Source organism: Delphinapterus leucas, chromosome X (assembly GCF_059928025.1).
Source record: "Delphinapterus leucas isolate spDelLeu-1000000601 "Yukka" chromosome X, BTC_Dleu_Yukka2, whole genome shotgun sequence".
Classification (NCBI taxonomy): domain Eukaryota; kingdom Metazoa; phylum Chordata; class Mammalia; order Artiodactyla; family Monodontidae; genus Delphinapterus; species Delphinapterus leucas.
Window position 1 is genome coordinate 38,192,013 of NC_143150.1, and position 26,065 is coordinate 38,218,077.

At 41.3% G+C, this 26,065-nt stretch overlaps 1 protein-coding gene across 1 annotated transcript in view; it reads left to right on the forward strand.

The window, feature by feature from the left end:
- Nucleotides 1-791: 791 nt before the first annotated feature.
- GUCY2F (guanylate cyclase 2F, retinal) overlaps nt 792-26,065 on the forward strand; it is a 79,913-nt gene continuing 54,639 nt past the window's right edge. Inside the window, exons 1-5 of the mRNA XM_089904899.1 lie at nt 792-857; nt 1,040-1,790; nt 11,346-11,647; nt 23,219-23,573; nt 24,952-25,036. Coding sequence (XP_089761025.1) covers nt 792-857; nt 1,040-1,790; nt 11,346-11,647; nt 23,219-23,573; nt 24,952-25,036 — 1,559 coding nt within the window. The remainder of the gene's footprint in view (nt 858-1,039; nt 1,791-11,345; nt 11,648-23,218; nt 23,574-24,951; nt 25,037-26,065) is intronic.

The following is a 26,065-nucleotide window of genomic DNA, read 5'->3' on the forward strand; positions in this document are numbered from 1 at the left end:
TCATTTCTCATACGGATTACTACAACAGCCTCCAAACTGGTCTCCCTGCCTCCAGTCTTGCCCCCTTCCGACCCATTCTCCACACTGCTACTTGAGTAATCTTTAGAAAATGAAAATCTTATTACATCATTTCTCTGCTTAAAACTATTATCTACAGGATTAAATCTAAAAACTTATGAATGGCATATAGGACTGTTGGTGACCTGGCCCCTGCCTTGGTTGACATCACAGACCTGAGCAGAACAAATGTATATCTTTTTCCTTTTTCAACCTCTGGGCCTTACTGTATATTGTTCCTTCTGCCTAGAAGGCTCTTAGCAACGACCCCTTGCAACCCCACTCACCTGGCTAACTTTTCTTTCAATACTTAACTCAGAGAGACGTCCTTCCCCCCTCCCTCTTCTCCTCCCCTGAAATTTGGGTTTGGGTGATCCTCTCTGTTTTCCTCTGTCTGGGCTACCTCAGTCATAGCACTTCTTACTCTGCTTTGCCATTATCTATTTACATCTGTGTCTGTCCCCAAGAGGGCAGTGTGGTGGAGAAACATGGACATATTTGAAACTATAATAATGATAAAAATATCACTAATATAAAGTTAATGACCTGCCAAACCCTGTTAAAAGTGTTTGCTGTATGTTAATCCATGTAATCCTTACAACACTGTGAGATGAGCAACTATTACTGAAGTTGAATCAACAGTACTTGGTGATGGATTGAATGAGGGGCAGAGAAGAAGGAAGAGTCTCAGCTGACTACCAGGTTTCTGACTGGAGCAAGTAGGTGAAGGGTAGATGGAGGCACCATCTCCTGAGATAAGGATTACAGGAAGTAGAGGAAGAGGAGGACTTTTGGTCAGGGTAGGGGAGAGAATCTTCTAGTGTAGGGACTGCCATTCCTTTGCCATTCTTTCATAACTGTTATTTCCAGAAGTTTCAGGAATAATGTGAGTAACATACCTTTTCTTCTGATTGACAGGCATTTGGAAACAACAGTGTCCATCTCGGGACAGCAGACTCACCTTCCAGTATTTCTTCATTAGCCTGCTGGAAGCAGGAGAGCTCTGTTCTTGGGACCCTGGCCTTTCTCTCACCTTATGCTCTGGTTTGCGGCTCCCGGAAGACAGCGAGGGCACCATGGCCTTGCATCCTTCAAGCTCCTGTGGTGTTTGTGCCTCCTGGCCCTTACATCCCTCCCACAGCGGATATGGGCACCCCCCTACAAGATAGGGGTGGTGGGCCCTTGGACTTGTGATCCGTTGTTCTCAAAGGCCCTGCCCGAGGTTGCCGCTCGGTTAGCCATTGAGCGGATCAACAAGAACCCATCGTTTGACCTGGGTTACTCTTTTGAATATGTGATCCTCAACGAAGACTGCCAGGCTTCCAGGGCTCTATCCAGTTTCATTTCCCACCACCAGATGGCCTCAGGATTTATTGGCCCTGCCAACCCTGGCTACTGCGAGGCAGCCTCACTCCTGGGAAACAGCTGGGACAAAGGGATTTTCTCTTGGGCCTGTGTGAATTATGAATTAGACAATAAAAATAGCCACCCGACCTTTTCTCGGACACTCCCTTCTCCCATCCGGGTGCTGGTAACCGTCATGAAATATTTCCAGTGGGCTCACGCTGGAGTCATTTCCTCAGATGAAGACATTTGGGTGCATACAGCCCATCGAGTTGCAAGTGCTCTTCGGAGTTGCGGCCTACCTGTAGGGGTCGTCCTGACCACAGGACAAGACAGCCAAAGCATCCAGAAAGCTCTACAGCGGATTCGCCAGGCAGACAGAATTCTCAGTGAGTGCCTTCTCCTGGCTCAGCTTTAAATGTGGCTTCAGTGAAAGGATATGACAATGTCCAAAATTTTCCTATCCTCACACCCTAGGATAGCACATCACTCTCCAGTTCTTTATGCATTTGCTCCCTTTCAATCACACTCGGGCCCCAAGACTATCCTGCTTCAACAGAGCCTATCTCAGCACCTGGGTGTGGAAGATTAGCATCAAGAGCAACTGTGGTCACACACCCTCCATGCCCTTAGGACCCCAGCAGTTTCAGATCAACCAAGAAGCGGTGTTCTTGTAGCTCTATTTTTGTCTGGTCTAGTCACTGAAGGGAGATTTACCGTTGATTCTCTTCTGGGTACTTTCCCTCATAGGTGCTCAGTGCCCTTGTGTCATCACATCTCACTTAGAACCTGTCTTCTCTGGACTCAAAAATGCACACCCACCCCTTCTCACTTTCCACTCCCTGAAAGCAGGGCTTCTCTCTCTGCAGCACACAACAAGCCGATATGGAGGGAGCTAGCTGATACATAAAAGCATATTAAAATGAGAAGCCTGCCTAAATTGTAACCTTTCCCCTCCCAAGAGAAGTTTTATGTTCAAAGATGATTCTTAAAAAAAAAAACACAAACAAAGATGATTCTTGCAGAGATCATGGACCAAGTGTAAAGCAAAGGACTGACCCACTGACCCAGGGCGAGTTGGGTGCATTTTGGGAAAGGGGAGGGCTCTTCCTGGTCCTCTTAAATCAGATGGAAGTCTTTTACATATACATACTGCAAGCCTTTGTGACACTTGGTTTTGATTTTTTTTCTATTTGAATTTTTTAATCTCCACTTTACCTTTTTTCTGGAAAGTAGCAGTGATTTGTGGGAACACTGCTCATCCTCTCTTGCAGTCACTCCATCGCTTTAGGACAGATAGCTCAGAAACTACTTGTCAAACTGATTACTTCTAGGATTAGTCCTGGTCCCAGTCATTTCCTTAACACAGCAATGGACTTGTTAGAGAATGGTCCAGCTTAGGGCTGGCCTATACCCAGGAGCCCATTTTAAGTTTCAGGTGTCTCCAGTATTGGACCTTAATTATGATCATTATGGGAGGATGAGGGCAAGAATTTTTAGTTCCAGGAACTATAGTAGTCTGCTTCCAGCTCCAGTCTACAAGATCCTATAAATGTTAAGCAATCAGTGTGGCTCTGATTACTTCATAATAGAGCTTGATTCTTTCAAAGCAGAGCACAGAATTATTTTTAAAGATATACAACCATTTCCAGGGAGGAATCATGCCAGAAACAGGCTAACATACTTAATATCATAACTTTATAATATGTTACAAATCTTCATGAAGCCCAGTGTCTCCTGCAAGTTTACATTCCATGAGTGTTTCACATCCCACCCATTCTAAATAGTATACTCTTTGAAATGACATTTTGGCCTCTACCATGAAATGTTAAATAAATCCAGGCCCCGAAGCTCTTCGGGTTGTCAGACTGAGAGAAGTTAGGATTGAGTGTTTACCACCCACAATTCTTTTGAGGCAGGGAGGTAGCAAATGTACATATTATCACCGTACTATTAGAGATGCATTCCTCTAGGTCAATGGTTCTTACTCTGGCCGCACACTGGAAATACCTGGATATCTTTTCAAAATGATTGGGGCCAGAGTACCACCTCCAGACATTCTGATGGTCTGTGGTGAGGCCCCAGCAAAGGTATTTTAAAGAGCTTCCCAGGTGCTTGTAAAATGTAGCCAGAGTCAAGAACCACTGCTTCAAGTTCAAGAAAATGCAAATAAATGTTCTCTACTTGAAGTAACCAGACAAATTTTTGTCTTAATATGACTTTGTTTAATCAGATTGCTTTCTGTATAGCAGTGTGGATCAGCTCACTAAGAGAATGAAAATTTTAAGATGGGGGTAAGGGGGTAGGAGGCTGGAAGCCTAGAGAGGGAGGTATGTGGTTATGCAGCAAAGAAAGACCCTGGGTAGGGAGAAAAGCAGCAGAAAGCGCAGTAGGGACTCAGGGAGATAAAAGGGAGTGAAGACAAAGCTCTGCTCTCCAAGACTTTGCCCCGGGTTTCTGACGAAACATAGGCAGACTCAGGTGAAGTGTGCTGGGAGCTCAGCGTTATGAATCAGAACGTGGGTAGGTTGGGGCGGATGCAGGGAAACTGAGCCATTGGCTGAGCTGCGGCCTGAGTAGGACCTCGGGCACCTGAGTGTGCACTGTCCAAAAGCGTGCGTAGTACTCACACTTGGCACAGCTAGTTTTTGGTATCTGAGGGCACTCCAAGTGATGGGTGCGATATGACAGGAGGACTTGCAGAAGGGGAGTGAGTCTTAAGGTAAGCTTGTTGTCCACTTGATCATCCATTGAGACTAGTGCCTCAGCCAATAGGAGTATGATTCAGAGTATGAATATAAATAGAGTATCGGGACTTTAGCCACGAGGCCTAGGGTTCAGGGCACATCTCCAGTCCAATCAGAGAATGGGAGATCTGGTGAGAAACTGAGCTAGAAGTTAATGAGTATGGATTGGGCCAACTGAGCAGTAAGGACGGTTACAATACACCATATCCAGCATCTACTAGATCAAATCTCTAGCTGATCTTCTAGCCCCTTTCAACTGGTAGGAATGAGCCTGTGGAAGTATTCCTAGCTGTTGACTATTGGGACTGAAAGAGCACTGAGGTTTTTGTGGGGACCTCAGCTGAGAAGGGCTGAGGAAGGCAGTGCCTGGCCTCTTCCTTATTTTGCTGGGTATGAGACTACTTCTTAACACTGTGGACCGCCAAGTAAACCTTCAGAGAAGGACCTTTTGTGATGTAGAAAATATAGTGGAAAGGGATCCCTTCCTTTGGAGAGGACTGGCAATATTTGGAAGTAATGGAAATAGCTGGAAGACTGGTTTTGTCTGACCTACTCACTATAACAGTGACCAAAGCCCCATGTGGCAGTGGCAGTGGTGGCGGCAGTGAGAGATAGTGGTGGGGAGGGAGGGTAGAGCTGCTATGCCACTTCTCTTCCTTGTAAATGTATGTTTCCAATTATCACTGGCACATTACTGGAGTCAGAAGGAATGTCTTTCTCAGAAACTGGTCTAAATTTTGCTTACACAACAGCAGGACAATGATAAAATTTAATAGTAAAGATGATCATAACAATAATAATGGTTGTGGGCTCTTGGGAAGGGAAACAGCAGGGGTGTTACTAGAGGCTGCCATTGAGACAATGAAAGCAACCATAATACCACTTTACATGTGAAAAGCTCTCTACAGTTTACAAGGTATTTGCATATAGATAATGTCATTTAATCCTCAGGGTTTTCCAGGAGCAAGGTATTTTCTTCCAAGTTTTACAACAGCTGTGAATCTCACACAACAAGTAGGTAGGTGTATGCATTATTAACACCAAAGAATGGGGTAAATGAAGTCCCAGAGAAGGGGGGATTCAGGATTCAGCCTCTCCCAGATTGTCAGCTCACTTCTTTTAAGCTTCAGAGGCAATTACCAATTAACTTTGTGTCTGACAAAGTCATATAGGAGAGATATTAATCAAGGACAAAGGACTCAGCTTACAGGCAGGGCTGCTGTGTGTGGCTTTCCCTGCCCAAGGGAATCTAGCTGAGTGGACATGAGGGCCAAAATTCAGTTCACTCTCCGCTCCTTAAACCATGAGTCCTGTTGGAGATTTTGATCCAATGGCACAAAAGAGCATCACTCACCAGGCAGAGCACCTGAGGGATTGCAATTACCCAGAAGTTCTTTTGCTAATTCTCAACAAAGACTAGCAGGAGGCCCCACTAAAAAGCTCTTTAGAGAACTTTTCAAATGGCTATTTCGAGCCCTCCTCCCTTCTCCTCACCTTTTTGCCTATCAATGCTTGGCTGATTGTAAAATCCTTTCAATTTGGGTTTACAAGGTTGTTGAACCATTTGGGGATTTCTTTAAATCCTTCCAAATTGGGAATGCTTCATTACAGTATGATGTTCGGTAACTAGGACACAGTCAGAATGTCCTTCTCTTTTTTTTTTTTTTTGTTTTAAACATCTTTATTGGAGTATAATTGCTTTACAATGGAGTGTTAGTTTCTGCTTTTAACCAAGTGAATCAGTTATACATATACATATGTTCCCATATCTCTTCCCTCTTGTTCTTCCAAAGTCAGATACTTTATTACTACCTCATTGTCAGGGACCTGGCTGGCCTCTTCCATCTATTGAAGATTCTTGACATAAAAAAAAAAAACCAATAATAATAATAGCAATGATAATAGCTAATATTTATTGAGAATTTATTATATGCTAGTCATTTTGCAAGGGTTTTATATGGACCATCTCATTCAATTCTTGCAACCTCCCTATAAAGTAAGGCCAATTACTATTTAATGCACTTCACGAATGAGACTTTGGAGGCTGAGAGAGGTTAAATAACTTGCTTAATGTCACACAGCTAGTGAGTGGGAAAACTAGGATATGTATTCAGGTTGATCTAAAGCAGTGCCTCTCAAACCTAAGTGTGACCGGAATCCCCTGGGGGGCTTGCGTCCCTCCTCCAGAGTTTCTGACTCAGGAGGGCTGGGATAGGGTACCAGAATCTGCGTTTCTAACCAGTTCAAGGTGGTGCTGATGTTGCTGGTCCAGGGATCATACTTTGAGAATCACTGGTTTAATGAAAGACATGCTCTCCTGCCTCCTGTCCACTTGAGGGATGCCCCTAAAGCTTACTCACTTGACACCCTGTGTTCCATGGTGTATAATTTAGCCCTTCCATTTTTCTCTCTTAACTTTTGGGCCCACTGATGAAATTCTTTTAAGTGCCTCAAGGTAACAAGTATCGCCCCAGTTTTCCTACAGTAGTAAGAATAGTGATACTGTAATACTATGGCCAAGAGCCTTAGTGCTGATAGGGAATTTGGTATACAGTTTGGTATAGATAAGTGTAAGTAAATGTAAATGGTGAAAGGACAACTTGCTCTCTTGAATGGGTCCACTATCAGTAATGATATATTTATTGAAGACCCAGCCCAGGAGGAAATCTCTAAACATCTAGGCTTCCTGCATTTAGGAGGCCTTACCTGCATAGCAGTTTAGGAAAAGCTGAAGAAAACATACGTTGCAAAGTATGGAGAAATATTAGAAACGTAAGCTGGGCAGCAATGTGAAGGCAATAAAAGTACTTGTAATAACAGTTTTACTGGGTAAGAAAAAACACGATCTGATGCAGACAGAATGGCCATTGAATGTAATATGTGTCTGACAGCATGCTGAGCTACTTGGACCAGTTTGACACTGGTGGCAGGTAAGTTAAGTGGTGGTCTCAGGACTTAAGGCCAAAAATGTGTGCAGGGTCCTCAGTCAATAGAAATAGCCACACATCGTGTACTACAGTGTTCTTAAAGTGTGGTTTGAGGGCCTCCTGCACTGAATCACACTTTGGGCAGTGGTTGGGAAACATGCAGATTCCAGAGCCTCCCACCCTCTTTTTATGTATCCATTTTATAGAGTGCATGGGGGAGAACTGAGGGGAGGAAGGTGTGACTCTACTTGTTTCAGAGTGTGGCCAGATGGGGCTGAATCCTGGGGGAATGTGAGACCTGGGATAAACCACACTGTATGCCCCCCTCCTCCTCTGACCTGCTTACTCTCCCATCTCTCAACACTTGTTAACACAAAATAGGTTAAAATGAAGGTTAGTGGTAGGAAATGTCACAAAAGGATTAAAATGAAAATTAAGGACAATAGAATGGGGGGTTTCTGTGGATTGGGAGCAGCATTGTGGGCTCACAATATGAATATGACTCCTAAGAACTTCTTCAGCAATAGCTAGTGAAACCATTTTCATCTCACAAGGTGTGAGACTGGGCTCAGGTTCCTCCACCAAGCACTCCATAGCCAGTAATCTGGGAGAAATAAAATTTGCTTTTGGAGAAACATAGTTCCTCCACCTCGAGGAAGTATTGGATAGAGTATTTCAATATAGGAAGAGAGGTAGGAATTGAGTGACTTGGGAATTGGCTTCTCCTAGAGTTAGACATTTCCTGCTGCTAGCATTGAGGGTGAAAGAGAGGGTCCTGAGCAGCCTGCCATAGTGGGTACCACAGTATGAAGACATAGCTACTAGACAACTCAGTTGGGGCTCAGGTGGCTCAGAGAAAGCGCTAATGTCATATCCTAGTGAGATGGGATCTCAGGAGGATGTATCTCCTGGTCCTTGTTTAGGCTATAGAGTGGCTTGACTGTTAACAATCAGGATGGAAACTTACAAATTAATGTTACTCAGTGATCACCTGTTGACCCAGCTCTTGTCAAGGATTTACGGTTTCTGTCCACTAATCCTTTCCTGACAACTTACAGGTAAAATCCCATTTTAATGAATGTCATTTTGAGATAATAAAGCTATTTAGTAAAATAATCATGTAGAACAGATGCATCTACAAATCCCTATTGACAAAGCACTCAATCTATTAAATTAAGATGGTGCTGTTTGAATTCAGTATTTATGCTTTCTGTTTTAATCGTGTTCGATGGAAAAGTCTTACCTTGCAAAAAATAGAGTAGCTTGTGATCATTCCCTCTTGAGGCTTCCATTTCATCATCTGTAAAATAATGGGGGAGTAAGACAGGCTAGATGGTCTCAAAGGGTCTTTACAGTAATAAAAATTCTGACTCTGCCTAAAATGTCCTCTGTGTGGGCCAATGAAAGGAAAATTAACGGGAGGGTAAGGTCTTGAGCACAGTTAATGACACTAAACATTAAACACAGGCATGTTATTATCTACCTGCCCAGCAAATATCCCTTCGAATTGTTCCTCCATACTAGCAATTCAAAATGCCCATGTCTCGCATCTCAAGGAACCCACAAAAGATACCCAGATACAAAACTTCTCTTTCTGAAATTGTTTCAAACATTCATTGTTCATTGGGTATATAATGTGTACCAGGATACAGAAATAAAATACAGTTTTTGACTTCAAGGAACTCATGGTTTCATAGTAGAGGCTGACATAAATAAGGCAATGAATCTTGTAACTGCCATGACAGAAGTCAGTTCAGGGTACAGTGGGGCTCTAAACCAGTGTCACAAGTTGGTACCCTAGTAAAAAGAATGGCAGATGGAGATCTGTGTGCAGGAAGCTTATTGGGGGAATGCTTTCAAGGATAACACCTGTGAAGGAGAGGCAGCAGTAGGATTGGAAAAATTAAACTGTCATGCAGTCACAACAAAGGTCCCAGCCAGTCCCTGTGGGAGCTCTGGAGCTGGGGTGGCCCTTCAGTGTTGTCCAGAATTAAGGAGTGTTGGCCTCTATGCCTCCATATTGACCAGTCATTGGGTACAGGCAGATACAGAGAAAGGGGTGCAATGTGATAATAATTGTTTAATAGCCAGTTTATCGGGGGAGGAGGGGAAAGCCCTGATCTGTAGCATTTGCTAATTTCCATGGTGTTATAACACCCACCATGGCCAATTTCAAGCTACCAACATGACATTAACTAGTTCATAATATCCCTGAAAATTTAACCATAGTCTTTTATGAACCAGCACAAGCCAGCTCCCAACACACTATGGTGGTTCTCCTCAGCTGAGGGCAATTCCCTGAGAGGTATCAGCTATTATCTCCAAACATTCCCAGCAGCTAGGAGAATGAATGCTTCATTCCTGAGGGTTGCATCTGACTGGCACACCGCAGCGCCCAATACACATAGTATATGTTAAAATATTTGCTGTATTTCAACCAACACAAAGCACTTAGTTCTATTTAACATTTCCCATCCAGGGGAGTAATTTTAATATTCCTTTAAGTTAATTAAATGAATTTTATCTCTATTGGGTAACCTTGGTCTCATAATCTAATCTCTGTTTTTGTAGAAGATCCCAATACTGACCCGCTTGCCAAGGATGCTGTTGGAAGAACTGACCAGCTACCCGAAGCACCTGACTAAACTCAGTTTTTCCCCTCAATGGACATGTTACTGAATTAATTTGACCAAAGTGATTCATGTTTAATGGTGTAGCCAAACTTAGGGAGTTAGGGGCCTTCGGTTCTAGTTTCTCTTTCTAAATCCAATCATTGCCTCGTTGGACCTCTCTGTCACTCCATTTTCCCATCATACAATGTGTGATTATGAACAAGGGAGGCTGAATTCCTTGTGTGGCTCAAGAACTAGCTCCAAAGATATCCCTAGAGTATTCAAAGGAAGGTTTGCGCATCAGAATACGTGTAGAACCTCTCAGGGTAATTATATTGAAGGAGTTAATGGTCATTTTGAAAATTCAAGTTATGGTGTGTGTGTTTGGTATCTAAATCAACTTCATAACTTACTAGGTACACCTTAAAAAATAAAGGGTACCATCTCTGGCTCAAAGGGGAAATTTTCTGAGGGTATCTAACAAGTGCAAAGAAGGTTTTTGAAAATAGATGAGGCAATACGTAAATACCAAAGACCAGTCATTGAACGTAGTTTAAGCATACTCAGTTCCTGAGATTAAAGGTTCCATGTAAGCATGTATAATTAATAGTTACCAAAGGCAGTAGGGTCTTTGCCTTTCTTCAAGGAGCTCAGAATACTTGCCAGGCATTATCTAATTAAACTACTCAATGTACCTGTGAAATGCATTGGCATCTACATTTTAAAGATGTGGGCAGTGAAGCACAAGTGGGCTTAAACTAAACTCATTTAACATGCCAAGGGCGAAATTGGATACAAGACTTTCAGTCTCATGATCTAGCTGTCATTCTTCAACTGTGGCCTCCACTAATCCACTCTAATCTAGCATAGCCTTGCCAAACAACATAGTTTCATAAGTCTAGGAAGAATTAAAGTGAGTGCAAAGTAATTCCTATTATAGGGAAGTTGGATTTTTTAAAATTGAACATATCACCCGTAATATTAGTAGCATTTATAGCAGAGTGTGAGTTAGTACCATTCATTGTCTATAATGGCCTTGGTAAGGGTGGGAACAGTTGGTCAACATCTGTTAGAATGTATGTCTGTAGGAGGTAGGCAATAAAAAGCAACAGTGGCTATGGGAATATCACCCATCTTCTCCCTCTAGCCTTCTTATTCTTAGGTATAATAATAGCTACCATTTATTGAGCGCTGTGTGCTAAGCCCATTGTATGTATTCCCCCTTCAGTCATCACTACCACCCCACGAAGTACATATTTACTATCTCCATTTTATGAATGAGGCAGAGAGAGGTTAAGTAATTTACCTAAGGGTATACAGCTAGTAACTGGTGATGTTAGGATATAAACCTAGGTTTTCCAACTCCAAAGCCTCTTAATTATGCTACCTCCCACTTGCTATGTTTGTTTATTTCAGTCTAGTACCAGTCTCTGCAGCCTGTAGACGTGTCTGATTTTTCCCTATTGCCTAATTAGAGTCCCTGAAATACCTCAGCCTCAACTCAGGGTTTCAACATCTTGTTCATCTTAAAGACATAAGATAGATATCATTTACAAATTGGTTATAATACAATTATTTGTTTCTCCCAGTCTGTAGTTTTTGGTACTATATTTTACTAACATATTGCCACCATAACCTCCCTGCTTTGTCGGTTTCAGTAATCATCATGTGTATGCATTCGACCTTGATTGGGGGAGAGACTCAGACGCATCTCTTGGAATGGGCTCACGATCTGAAAATGACTGATGGAACCTATGTCTTTGTTCCCTATGACGCCCTGCTCTACAGTTTACCTTATAAGCATACCCCCTACCAGGTTCTAAGGAACAATCCAAAACTCCGGGAAGCCTATGATGCTGTGTTGACCATTACAGTGGAGTCCCAAGAAAAGACCTTCTATCAAGCCTTTAAGGAGGCAGCAGGTAGAGGTGAAATTCCTGAGAAGCTGGAGTCAGATCAAGTAAGTGCAGATTCACAAGTTAATCATGAACAGAAAACCTCAAAAATCAGGAAGGTAAATATTTTTCCTATCAAGTGCCTCTATTCCATAGGAAACTCAGTCAACAGCAGGCAACCACACACAAATTAAAAACACCTTTTGTTTGCAGAAAACATTTATAAAACAAAGATACATTATTGGAGGTTTCTTTTTTAAATCTTCAAGCAACCTGCAATGATAACATATACAGCCATGAAGAAGAAATAAAATGTGTTTCAGAACAGGGAAACAAAACTTTAATATATACTAGTGCCGTTCAAGGGGGCCTAGTAAAAAGAAATCTTGTTTCTCACTCGAGTTTGGAACCAATTCAACAATAGGAGAGCTGGTATATAGGAAGATATTACCATTATTATTGATAAAGCTGGTGCTGGAGAATGCGGCTTCTGTCTATATGCATTTGAGTTTCCCAGTATTGAATCTAGGGGTTGATCAGACTTCTCCATCTAGTTACCAGCATTGCTGGACCCCTATATTTCTGCCCCGTGAGGACATGCCTTTTGTAAAACGTCCAGCCTGAAAGAGCATAGTGGAGCTTGCTCCCAAGAGAAAGAAGTTAGGAAGGCTTGGGCTACACATGTTTAGTTCTCCTTCCAAACTAACCAGTCAGATTAAGTCACTCCTTTGTGGGAAGGAATGAGTAAAGGGTTGAAGAGGTCAGGTGTTTTTTGTTAGTAGAGCTATCTGTATATGAAAGGAATCATTTGGAATGGGGAAGAATTCCTCCCTAATAATATACAAGAAATAATATTTGTGTATGTATAGATGAATATATGTATAAACGTATTTCAGATCAAGTCACAGCCATTTGAGGGCTAGTGGAAGGAAAAGCAGTGGGGACAGGATGAAGGCAAGGAAATGAATGGACAAGAGTAAAATGGACAAAAGACAAAAAGAGGGAAAAATACAAAAGAGACAAGGAATATGAGAGGAAGAGGGGAAGGCCAAAGATAGTTAGATTAGAAAAAATACAGAGGGGGTTTTTATAGGTTAGAGGCCAGATGTAGAAGGCAGTCATTTTCAGAATGGCCCATCAATAAGTTTAAAAATTCTAGCATTTGCTAACATATTGTATTAGTTATAATGCTCTGTTATAACTAATACATTAGTTATAATGTATTAGTTATAATGCTCTGGCTGTAACTAAGAGACAGCTCAACACAAAATGGCCCAAGTAGTTGTTTTTGGTTCAAAACTGGAAGATATGGGGGCTTTAGGGTCAGTTAATTCAGCTGCTCAGTGATGTTATCAGTGAACCAGGTTCTTTTCATCTTTCCACTTTATAATAGCATGCTAGATTGCCCTCATGATCTGGGTCTTCTGGTCCCAAGACGACTGCTACAGTTCCAGACATCATGTCCAAGTGCAACTGTCTACAGACAAAAATGGGGAATGTCCCTCTCTTGTGTCTCTTTTTAAGAGTGACGAAATCTTGCCCAAATGCTCCTCAAGCAGACTTCTCCCCACATTTTCCTGGTCACAATTGTGTCCCATACCCATACCCAAACTAATAATTTAGAAAGAGGAATGAGACCATCGTGACTGACTCTTATGGCTGCTGGAAAAGTGTGCAAAAAATTGAAATTCCATTAGCAAGGAAGAAGGCTATCAGGTAGGCTGGTGGTTGTGCCCAACACTCACATTCTCCATGATCTTCTCCTTTTTGTATACTATTTATTCCTTTATCCTGTGCACTGCCTCTCTATCTGAATAAATGATTCAGATGAAACTTAGGTTTTCTTATCTCTTTCTGTCCTGAGTATTGATAACAAAGATTTTGCAGATTCTTGTTCTAATAAAAAAAGTGACCAGCAGAGATATTAACAGTGTTGGATTTAAACTTTATTGCCACAGATATGTTTGTAATAAATCTTTCTTTTAGGAGACACACACATGTTTAATTGAAAACAGTTCATTGATTTGGTCAAGAAAGGCAAGAATCCCTCAAACTGCTAAGAATGATTGCTCAAACCAGTTGTTTGGTGTATTTATAGGCAAGCAATCATATGGTGAATTTTTGTACTTTTTATCCAATGATATCGCATCACATAGATACAAGACTAAGTCATCTTTTTACTTTAATCACAGGATTGAGGGAAATAGAAAGGTGTGTGTGTGTGTGTGTGTGTGTATCATATGTATGAGCAGATATTTTGATAAAAAAAATTCAGACCTTCTACTCTTAATGTTTGATCCAATCTCTTTGAGCTTGTGGAAAACATAAGGTAATTAAGGTAAAAAAAGACGCCATTAGTGTGGTTGCTAGGCAGCCTGTACGCTACTTTAGACAAAGAAATAGAGAAAGTGAAAACAAAGACTCTAAAGCTTATTAAAAAAAAAAAGCTTTTTTGGATACATTTCCACCCCCACTTTGCACGTGCCTTGGCTTTACTTTCATAACCAAAGAATGATAGAAGAGTGAGACAATTATTTTCACATCTCTGATAAACAAAACCCCCTTTTTTCCTAAATTACCTTGCTAAAAGGTATTTTTGAAGGGAGCTAGTATAGCAGAAAGAATATATGATAAGGAGTTAGACAAACTCGGGTTTAAATCTCAGCTCTCACTCTTACTAGCTGCGTGTCCTCGGGCAAGTTACTTAGACTTTTGAGTCTCAATTTTACCATCTGTAAAGTGGGTTAGTGATCTACAGCTTCTAGGATTTTTGTGAAGATTAAACAAAGTAATACGTGTGAAGTGACTAGCAGAGTGCCTGGCTTATAGCTACTTCCTTTCCACCTTTTCTTTTGGGGGCCAGGATGACCTTATTGGTTGATGGTGACCTAGCATCTAAGTTACAGTCTGACCTCAACTTCCTGCTCTCTTGAAGTTTTATGATTACTGGCACAGAATCGCTCAATAGTTCCAGCTTTCAAAATTATCTCACTTTCAGAATTCCAAATGGTATTTTCTCAGATCAAATTACGTAGCTCAATGTTTGCTTATCCCTTGGCTCCTGTTGATTTTTCCTATTCAGTCAACAGATCAACAACTATTTATTAAGCACCTGCCATGTGCCATGTACTATGCTGAACTTCAGATAGAACAGTAAACAAGACAGGATTTTTGTCAGTAGTGAGTTTTTTCCCTTTTCATAGAGCTGTTGCCAACATTTACTAGCATATCACTTGTTCCTGCTCTTATGGGGCTTAAATTCTAATGAAAGAGAGATTGTAAATGAGTAAACAAATGTATGAGAAAGATGGCTATATTTCTCCTTTGCCCAATAACTTCCAGTGGAATTGAAATTTCTATATATAGGCTATATTGCTTATAGAAGTGGTTTGCATCCTCTTTTAGTTTATACACTTGCCCATTCAAAAATTATAAAAAACAAAAAACTAGGGCTTCCCTGGTGGCGTACTGGTTGAGAGTCCGCCTGCCGCTGCAGGGGACACGGGTTCGTGCCCTGGTCCGGGAAGATACCACATGCCGCCGAGTGGCTGGGCCCGTGAGCCATGGCCGCTAAGCCTGCGCGTCCGGAGCCTGTGCTCCGCAATGGGAGAGGCCACAACAGTGAGAGGCCCGCATACCGCAAAAAAAAAAACAAAAAAACACAAAAAACAAAAACATAAAAACAATTTTATACACAGTAAAATCTGTTAAATCCCTTATCAATTTCATTTGTTTTTCCTGAGGCTCTCTGTCCTCCTATTCCAATCTAAACTTGTTGTTCCCTAAGGCTGCTGTACAGCTGTTATGGTAGTATCTCTCTTTTCATCACCCTGGAATTTGCTTTCTCTTTTTTCTGTGCCGGATTCACTATTCATGACTCTCATGACTCCCATTTTCTTGTTTACTCTCTCATTTTCGTTGAGTGCATCCTTTAGTAGCTTCTGAAAAAGGTATACAGGAGGTAAACTTTTGAAATTTTGCACTGAGAGTCTTTATTCTAGCTTCATTATTGATTGATAGTTTGATTAAATATATAAATCTAGGTTAAAAATTATTTTCTATTAGCACTTTGAAGACATGGCACATTGTCTTCTTATTTCCACCGTAGGTATTGAGAACTCCAACGTCATTCTTATTCCTGATCCTTTGAAGCAACCTGTTTTCACTCCTCCTTATCTCCCTTGGAAACTTTTAAGGTTAACTCTTTATTCCTGAAGTAATGAAATTTCATGATTATGTTTGGGTCTTTGACATGTATTATGCTGTATATTTGGTGGGACCTTTCAATCTAGAAGCTCATTCTGCCTAGAAAATTTTCTTATGTTATTTTTTTTTTATAATTTCCTCAACAACATTGTCTTTGCTCTTTCTGAAAATATTATTAGTTGGGTAGAAGATTGCCTGGGTTGATTTTTTAATTGTATTATTAGTTCTCTTGTATCACCCATATCTTTGTTTTAAGCTTTTCTTCCTTGAAGAATTCCTTAAGTTTGTGTTCTGACTCTTTTACTGATTAAAAAAAATTTTTTGCTATCATGTTTTTAAGTTCCAATAATTGATTCTAGTTGTTTGATTATTCTATTTTTATAGCATCCTGTTTTTGAATATGGTATTTTCTCATATTTCTCTGAAGATATTCATTATAATTTCTTTGAAGTTTTCTTCTGCTCTTTGTGTTTCCCTCAGTTCCTAATTTTTCATGCTTCTTTGTTTTGGTCTTTCTATTTAATCTTGGAAGCTTTCCTTAAATGTCTGATGATCCTGGCTATCTGTATGTTTTTAAGAGTGAAGCTTTAAAAGGAGAATTTGAAAGTGTATGTACATGGTGGTTATGTTGACCTGTAGGCTTCAGTATAGGGCAATTGGCTTGCCAGCTGTTTTTTTTTGTTTGTTTGTTTTTTCCCAATACCTGTAGATCTTGCCTCTTGAGCCAGTCACTTTCTTCAGAGAAGAATGTTTCAATCTCCTTCCTGGGAGTTGTAATCCTGGTTGTCACTCTTCTAGGAGCCATGTTGGGGGAAGTAGACTGGGATTCTCATCATTAAGTATGAAGACTTTAACTTCATCACTCTTTTTTTATGGCCCACCTCACTCTCACCGTCATTTGGGTCAAGTGTCCCAGCTCTAGAGCTGCTCTGAATCAGTTTAACCTGTTTCCTGCAGAGATCTGGTTCTCCTTAGTACAAGTGGGATGGCAGAAGTCTAACTGCTCCTTACACAGACATCCAAAGCCATCCCTCTTTCGTGCTCTGCCTAACCTCCACTTCTGTACATAGTGCCTCTAATTCCTAAGCCTTTCCAGGATTCACAGGGAGCAAATCTGCTTGCTGCTTACCAATATTCCCCTCTTCAGATACTTAGATTTAATCACTCTCCACTCTGCTAAATCAGTTACCACTCCTGTAGCAGCCTTCTATCTTCATATTCTGTGGTCTAGTGCCACTTATCTTCTAGTGCCATTAGATATGGTGGTTTATTGTTTCTGTTTCTTGTTCTCCTTGTTGTTTGGGAGTGATGTTTGAGAGGAGGAAGAGAGTGAAGGAAAAAAATCTTGATTTTGCTATCTTTAATCGGGAAGTCATGAAAGGAAAAAAAGAAGTTACAAAAGGTATATATGATATTCTTTTATTGGTGGGTTTAATGACAGTCCATGAATTAACTTAGCATTTATTTATTTATTAAGCTCAGATATAACATGGTAGTTAAGAGCATGGGCTCTGAAGGCAGACTGCTGTAAACTTACTTAAGCTCTCTGTATCTTCTTTTCATTATTTTTGGATTAAATAAGTTAATACACATAAAGAGCTTACCTGGCACCTAACATCAATATGATGTTTTTCATTATTATTGTTAATGTTGTTATTTTTATTATTATGATGGCCTTGGCACTCTGCTGGTGATATAATGGAAAACAAAATAGAAGCAAGATCTTTCCTCCAGTGAAGGGGAACAGTTTTACCATTTCAGGGTGCTAAGGACACTGGGTCCAAAACTGGCACTCTATTACATATTTGTGACAAATTCAAGACTGAGACAAGGGTCTTGAACACTAACTTCCATGATGATATTACCAGAGCCCTGTGTTCCTCTTCTTAAATGCAAACAATAGCAGCTATCATGTAGTCAGTGATTATTCTGCACCAGGTAGTTTACGTAAATGATTCCATTGAATCCTCAGACCAAGCCTACAAATTAGGTATTATCAACTCCATTTTATGGATGATGAAACTGAGGCTCAAGGTAACTTGTCCAAGGTCATACAGCTGGCAAGTGGCAGAGCTGGAATTCCAACCTAAGCCTACTACCTGAAGTAATACAACCTGACCATTTAACCACACATTAGGCTTAAAAAAAAATTACATCGTGTCCCATGTCTAGTGCTTTACTCAAAGTAACATTGCTAAGTGACTAATACTTTGATTTGAATGGGTATTTGATTTGAATGGGTATTTGATTTGAATGGATTGTTTTCCTCTGATATAGGAGGTGATAGGGCTTTATGAGGACCCGTGAAAAGAGAAAAATAAATCAGAATGGAGAGATTGCGGGGGTGGGACGTCAGTGAAAAACTTCCTAATTTGGCCTCAGCATGATTGGGCAAGGATTATCACTTTGTACCTTTATATTTTGGCACAAAAAGACTTCTGAAATAAGATTTTAGTTCCTGCATTCTTCTCTTTCATTGTATTCCCAATGCTTGTTTTCAATGAAATTCTATTGGCTACAAATGCGTATTGCTAGAACACACATTTTGGATATTTTTTCCAAATGTGGCCTTAGTTGGCTAAGCAAAAGAAATCCTCTGGATTTCTCAGCCAGCCCGGGGGACCTTAAGCTCCTACACCTATTGTTTTCCATTACCATAAATATGGGTGCTTGGCAGGGGGATGCTAGGCCAAAGGTGATGTGGTTAGGACTGGAACATTCCAGGATGGGGCCCACTAGACAGGTTGTCAGAAAAGCTTGCCTGCAGCTCACAGTGGCTACAATTGTCTTTGTACTGCATTCTATGTAAAATAAGAGTGTTATCTTCATGAGTATCATCATATCAAACAGATTAGGCTATTAGACATTTTTTGGCTAAGTCCAAGGGTTGAGATCATGCATTATTGGAGGTACCACCTTTAATAACAAGAATTCAATTACCCTTTGGCTTCTTGGTCTCTGTATGCACCTGGCTTTTTGTTCAAAGGTGATGTTGCCATTTTGTCCTTCAAGTGGTGCTTTCCAAGCCAGGTGTTTTAATGTACACTTCCAAGGACAAAGTTCTTTGGAAATCCGTTTTGTGTCCTTTAAGCACAGTAAATCTGAACTGATGATAGTCAGCTTGATGACACCGTGAGCCATTAAACGGAACAAATTCAAATATCACTGCTGCTGACCCAGACCTTGTTCTCTTGGATACAGGCTCCAAAAATGCCTAGGGTAGAGCTAGCTAAAGTCACTGAATAATAATGAAAGATAAGTTTCCATTATCATTCATTTATTCACAATTCATTTGTTCATTCAGGCTCAGGTCTATACAGCACTCCAAACCAATAGACTGAGTCATCAGTGGTTTCACCATTCTGGCCTGTGATATAACAAGGCCATCTGCCCGACAGAAGGTCTTGCCAATCCTGTCTTGCTTCTTTAGAACCTAGTCAGAAACCAAGACAGAGGGTTGTAAAGAGTGTCCTTACTTTCCTTGTCCAATCCTCTATCTCTTTTTCTCATTATTTGCAGCAGTTGCAACTACAGAGCTTTTGTTACCAACGCTAACAGAGTATGCCTTTGGCTTATGGGAAGGGGCAATTACCATTGCTGAAAGGCACAGCAGGTAAAATGGCAACACAAACCAGCTAGAACACAAATCTAAGGCCTCATAGCAAGAGTGGGGCATGGTGACAGCCCCTCTTTTGCAACCAAATGCTGTTGCTACAGCTATGTTCTTTCCTAGCTTCAAGTCCCCCTACCATACTTCTGTGGCTCTGCGCGCGTGCGCACGCGCGTGTGTGTGTGTACACATGCATGTGTGTGGTATGTGGTGGAGGCTGGAGAATCCTGAAGAACAAGCTTCAGGTTTCATTCATCTTGGGGAGTTGCTGTCAGTCAGCTCTAGCAGGGGTCAATCCGAGATGGCCAGCTGAAAACTCTGTGCGATGGGTCAGCTCAGAGGTGAGGATGATGTTTTTAAGCGTTTTAATCTTTGCTTTTTGTTGTAGGTTAGATGCAGTCCCTTTCCCAGAAGGCTCTGTGCCTTTCAAAACAGAATACTAGCATTCTCCCTGCTCTCAGGGTCTTGCTGCCCTGTGGTTTTTTACTCATTTGTTTTACTAGTATTGATTTTATACTCTACCTTCCAGCCTTCACTTATCGTCATAACCTACCAAAGCCCCAGTAAACAGGCAGACTCTTCCAGCAATCCTAAATACAATTAAATGGATCATCTGAGAACGTCAGGAAGGGGAGTTAGTAAAAACCCCTGAAGGGACCTCAGTGTGTGCTAGGCAACTAAGTGTGGGTGCCTTGGTGGCAGCACATGTCATCCATTCACCATGCCTATATCTATAGTGTGTGTTAAAGCAGGGTGGTGAAGGGAGATCATTGGAATAAAACTCAGGAGACTGAGATGTTGATTTCTACTCTGCTATTAGATGCTCTGTTACTGGGGCAAGGTCTTTGGCCTGAACAACTGGAAAAATGGAGTAGCTTTTAACAAAAATGGGAAAAACTCATAAATGGAGCACGAAGATTTGGGGTAAAGATCAGGAGTTTGATTCTGGGTACACTGAAACTTAATATTTAAGTAGAGATACCAAGTAAGCAGTTGACTATATGACTGGAATTTAGGAAACAGGTCATAACTGGAAGTGTAAACCTGACATTTATGGCATAGAGTGGTATTTAAAGCCATGAGAGCAGAAGAGATCACCAAGGGAGTGAGTGTAGATAGAGAGGAGGACCAAGGACTGAGCTGTGCGGCACGCCAATGTTAAAAGATCAGAGAAATTAAGAAGAAACTATAAACAAACCAAACAAAAAAGTCTGCAAGCTAAATTTGCTCCCTGGACTAGATCAAGATTTGGGAAGTTTCACAGGAGTTTAGAACTAGAAGAGACCACGGAGAACATCTATTTCAACCAAGAATGCTAAAATAAACTAAGAACCAAGAGACTTGGGTTCTAGTCCTGATTTTATGCCTAGGTGAGTGACCATGACCACTGCAGGACATCTGATCCTGTCCCAAATATCCATAAGACATTTGGTCCACACCAAAAAGTCCTTGATATTTGGTCTTGACCAAAACTTCCATCAACATTTGGTCCATAAGACATTTGGTCCATGCCAAAAGGTCCTTGATATTTGGTCCTCTCCAAAACCATTTGGCATGGACCAAATATGCTCATGGACATTTTGGGTAGGACCAAATTTCCAGGACCTTTTGGTGTGGACCAAATGTCTTATGGACATTTTGGATAGGACTAAATATGACCAAATCTCAAGGACGTTTTGGCATGGACCAAAATCTTATGACTATTTTGGACAGGACTAAGTGTTTGCTAATCGACCTTGACAAATCACTTAACTTCTCTGGGTCTCTCTTTCATATCTAGGAAGTAAGATCGCTAGACCAGATGACTCCCAAGGTTTAGACATTCATGATTCTATATCCTCATTTTAGAGAGGAAGAAACTGAAGTCCAGAGAGAGGGAATAAGTAACTCGCCCAACATACTGGCATTAGGAAAAGACCTCAGGCCAGTGTGTCTTCTTCTATACTGTTGGTCTTGAACCCTGTATGAATATTAGAATCCCTGGGGAGCTTTTCATAATACTGATTACTGGGTTCCTAACCTAAAGTGTCTCATTTTGTTGGCTGGGTTGTGTTTGGCATTAGTATTTTTGACATTCCTCAGGTAATTCTAATGTGCAGCCAGGGTTGAAAACCCTCTGCTCTACATTTACAAGGCATGGCAGTGTTTTGCTAGCTGCTACACCACTCTGCATCTTGACTTGTATTTCTAACACAAAAATGATTCACTCAATTTTAAACCCTTTTATTCAGATGCAGATTGTTACAGGAGGATAGCTTTCTAGACCTTATGAAACCAAACTAGCAAGTATCAGCTTTCCCTGAAGCTCAGTAAAATGGCATGACCATAGCTTTCTTGAACTCCATCCCAGAAGTGAAATGTTGTGAAAAGCCACGAAGCCATGGCCAGTGTGGGAGGAAGCATGGAGGGATCATTTGCTCTTCTTCCCCACCTTTTTGGAAAAAGAATACAAGGTTTGTTCCAAAAATAAACTTACCAGGTTAATGAGCCAGGGTATCAGACACAGGACACAAATGCTGTTGCTTTTACCATATTTATATGAGAGGAAGAGTCATGCTGTCCATTGTAGCAGCCTTGTTGCTTTACAGTGGCTTCTCACCAAAGCTTTGCCACTTTGCACAGCAATAGGATATGGGATTTCTTGATTAAAACCTACTTTCTCTATACACAACATTTGGCTCTGTATTTGTGGGTGTGTGTGTGTCAGTGTGCATGTCTGCATGTGTATGAGTTGGGGTATATGTTTAAAACTGTATTCTAGTGTTCACTTTCTCTGGGGAGCATGTGTCTAGGAGAATACCCTTTTTTTTTTTTTTTTTTTTTTTGGCGGTACGCCGGCCTGTCACTGTGGTGGCCTCTCCCGTTGCGGAGCACAGGCTCCGGACGCGCAGGCTCAGCGGCCATGCCTCACGGACCCAGCTGCTCCGCGGCATGTGGGATCTTCCCGGACCGGGGCACGAACCCGTGTCCCCTGCATCGGCAGGCAGACTCTCAACCACTGCGCCCCCAGGGAAGCCCGAGAATAGCCATTTTGAACTAAGTCGGGACACAGACCTGGACTGTGGAGACACATTATTTATAGTCTTACCACATACACCTACCACTCTAGTAGTGCCAACCAAATGATTTTACTGGGCTTCCCTGGTGGCGCAGTGGTTGAGAGTCCGCCTGCCGATGCAGGGAACACAGGTTCGTGTCCCTGTCCGGGAGAATCCCACATGCTGCGGAACGGCTAGGCCCGTGAGCCACGGACGCTCAGCCTGTGCGTCCAGAGCCTGTTGCTCCACAACGGGAGAAGCCACCATAGTGAGAGGCCCGCGTACCGCGCAAAAAAAAAAAAAAAAAAAAAAAGATTTTACCGTGCATAATGCACTAGTAATTAACCTGGTCAATTTCCTTTGCGTGCCTCTTGTCTAAAAAAAGATTTTACCGTGCATAATGCGCTAGTAATTAACCTGGTCAATTTCCTTTGCGTGCCTCTTGTCTATTTCATACTTATTTTTTTAGCGCCCTTTATAACTCTAAATCACTATCTTAGTTTAGGAGCATAAAAATATATTGTGTATGACTTGGTTTGCTCATAAAATTGTCATATTTGATATATTTAAAGATGTGAAGGCCTGGGGGAGAAAACCAGAAAAAATTCAGGGGAGAAACCAAGCAAGTCCTGAGAAACAATTGTTTTTTTTTTTCCTCTGGGTCTTCAGAGCTCACCTCCACTCAGACGTGCAGCCCTTAATAATGAACACAGGCTTGGAATACACTCTGAGATTGCTCTAGGGTGACTAGGGCTCAAGATAATTGTAATTTTTAAAAATAGGTTTCACCGTTGTTTGGAACCATCTACAATTCAATTTACTTTATTGCACAAGCCATGAATAATGCTATGAAAGAAAATGGACGGGCTAGCGCTGCCAGCCTGGTTCAGCATTCCAGAAACATGCAGTTCTATGGATTCAACCAGTTGATAAGGACAGATTCAAATGGAAATGGAATTTCAGAATATGTAATCCTGGACACCAACTGGAAAGAATGGGAACTCCACAGTACTTACACTGTGGACATGGAAACAGAGCTCCTACGATTCAGAGAGACCCCAATTCACTTCCCTGGTGGCAGGCCCCCTCAAGCAGATGCAAAATGCTGGTTTGCAGAAGGGAAGATCTGCCAAGGAGGTAAGGAATGGAAAATCAATGGTAGTCAATTTGGCTCAGCTTGGGTTATAGGGAACCTCTTTAGGAGAAGGCATATTTTAATATTGGGACACTCATAGAATCAATCATTTGCATTTAGGTGACATAAACATCTTGGCACTCTACACAGTTAATTTAAAATAATAAGGACAATGATAGGTACTTTGCAGCCTTAAATAACCATCCACAATTTAAAAGCCCCCCCTACCTGTTTTTAAAAGGATCCCACTCCCAAAGAGGTTTTTCTAATAAGAGGAAGGCATGATGCTTTTTCTTGGTCTTTTGTAGGCTGTGAGCTGTGACTGTTCCCCCTGCTAGAAAATTCACCTGTCCTTCCCTTGATGTATCCAAATCCTTTCAATCAGGTTCCACCACAGAAATACCATTTTCCACCCTCTCCTCTCTGAACTCTCGTTGAACTAAAAGTCTGTACCTCACAGCTTAGCACAAAATTGCTTTTCAGTTGTTTCTTGTGTATTGATTGTGTCTCTTCCTCCCAAATGGACTGCTTCTTGAGGGCAGGGACCAGAGCTAATAATTCTTATACCCTCCAACCACCCAACACAGTTGGCATCCCATGAATACTTGCATTTGATTGACTGATGGAACTCCTCTAGTTTGTGGAAGAGGGGAAACTCCATCTAGTCTCTGAGAGCCAGAGGGGAAATTTGGAAGGATCTATACTATTCCTATGCAAGTGTACCCCACACCCTTCTAAAACCAAATGCATCTATTTGAAATAGACTTCAACTTCTATTTTGTTTTAGCATGACATACCCAGCTACCTCTTTACTTGCCTCATCATATATTTCCCTCTGAAATCTTAGTAATCTATCCAAATACTTAGATTTTACAGAGGATAATTTACATCCTAGTGAAAACACTAATTATCAAAAACAGACTTACCCTTGAAGGACAAGTGTTACGTTTTTCATCTATAACTCACGAGGTCTATGGGCTCAGGTGAATTAAAAAGGTCTTTTATTTTATGAAGCCAACATAATACCCTTCGCAGGTGAGATAATATATTTATTCTCAAGAACTCTATTGCTGTCCAACTTAAAGTACTCAAAGTTTTCCATTCGTGGACTTTTTTTCTCCAAAGAAACACCCGGGTCAGCCTTAATTCATGTGATTTGTTATTGTCAGAGTGGTGAGTGGTTTTGCTTCAGAACAGTGAAATTGCTTTCTGTGTCCATAAAGTCAACAAGACAGACTGTGCCGGAGAAAAATAGAATTAAGTTAGGTAGATGTAGCTTGATTTTAGAGTCACCAGAAAGCACGAGGAGTCGCTCAGTGGTGCCCTTTATTTACAGCCTCTTTCTGATACCATTCTCCCTCTTCCTCTTCCTCTCTGCAGGCATCGACCCTGCCTTTGCTGTGATGGTCTGCCTTGCCTTGCTTATAGCCCTGCTATCTATTAATGGATTTGCTTACTTTATAAGGTACGTTTTTTCTTTTAGTAGGTAAAAACACAAGCCCATTATAGCCTTGTTAATATTGATTTCTGGGAAGTCATGTTTCAGTATAATTGCCTCATTACATGACCCACTGATTTTCTTTTTTCCGTAGTGATTTACCATCCCTACCGGCCCATTTAGAGTGAAGTGTTTTCATGATGCCAAGAATAACTTCCTCAGCTGTGTTGTCAGTGTTGTCGCCTGTGAGTAGATCTGGCTGTCAACACTATCGTGAAATAAGGGAACTAGTACTTTAGGGCCTGCCTACTCCCTAGCTGTGCTCCCTTTTCCACTGGCAGAGTCTCCTATAACCACTTCCTTCCTCAAATGGTATGGACTGGTAGGTATGGACTGGGATATTTTAACAAGTTCCAAGAATTAGGCAGACTTTGGCTAGAATCTAAGATTTAGGAATAATGGTATTAATTCACAGGACTGTAGTGGGGATTAAATAAACTGAAGCAAGTATTGTACCTAGAACAATAGCTGACTCACAGTAGGTGCTCAAGAAACAGTAGATCTCATCTGCTTCCCAAGCACGTGGGACTCTCCTGCTGATTGTTGGGAGCCCAGGATCCTCACTTCGACAGTAATCTCTTTTGCCCAGGGTATCATATTCCAAATTTTTACTGTCCTTCTTCCTTGGACAAAAACTATCCTAGCTGATCATCAACATCATCAAGTCCTTGTTTTTCTCCCTCAGATCATTTAATACATGACCAACTACTCTGAGGAACTAATTCAGGATCAGGGATAAATGGCTGAAGATGGCTTAATATGACATCCCTTTCTTATAATCTTTGCATTTTAACAGTTGGATCCTCCCCACATTAGGATGATTTGGGAAAAATGAAAAATGAAATCAGCCATACCCCTCCCACTTTACCCTTTCCACCCTGTGAACCACACCTTTGTTATCTCTTTGTGGGTGGTCCTAACAACAATATGACAAGAACTTGGTAGGGAACGGGAGTGGAGCTACTTTGGAAAATTCCAAGAAGAAAAATGTCTAGA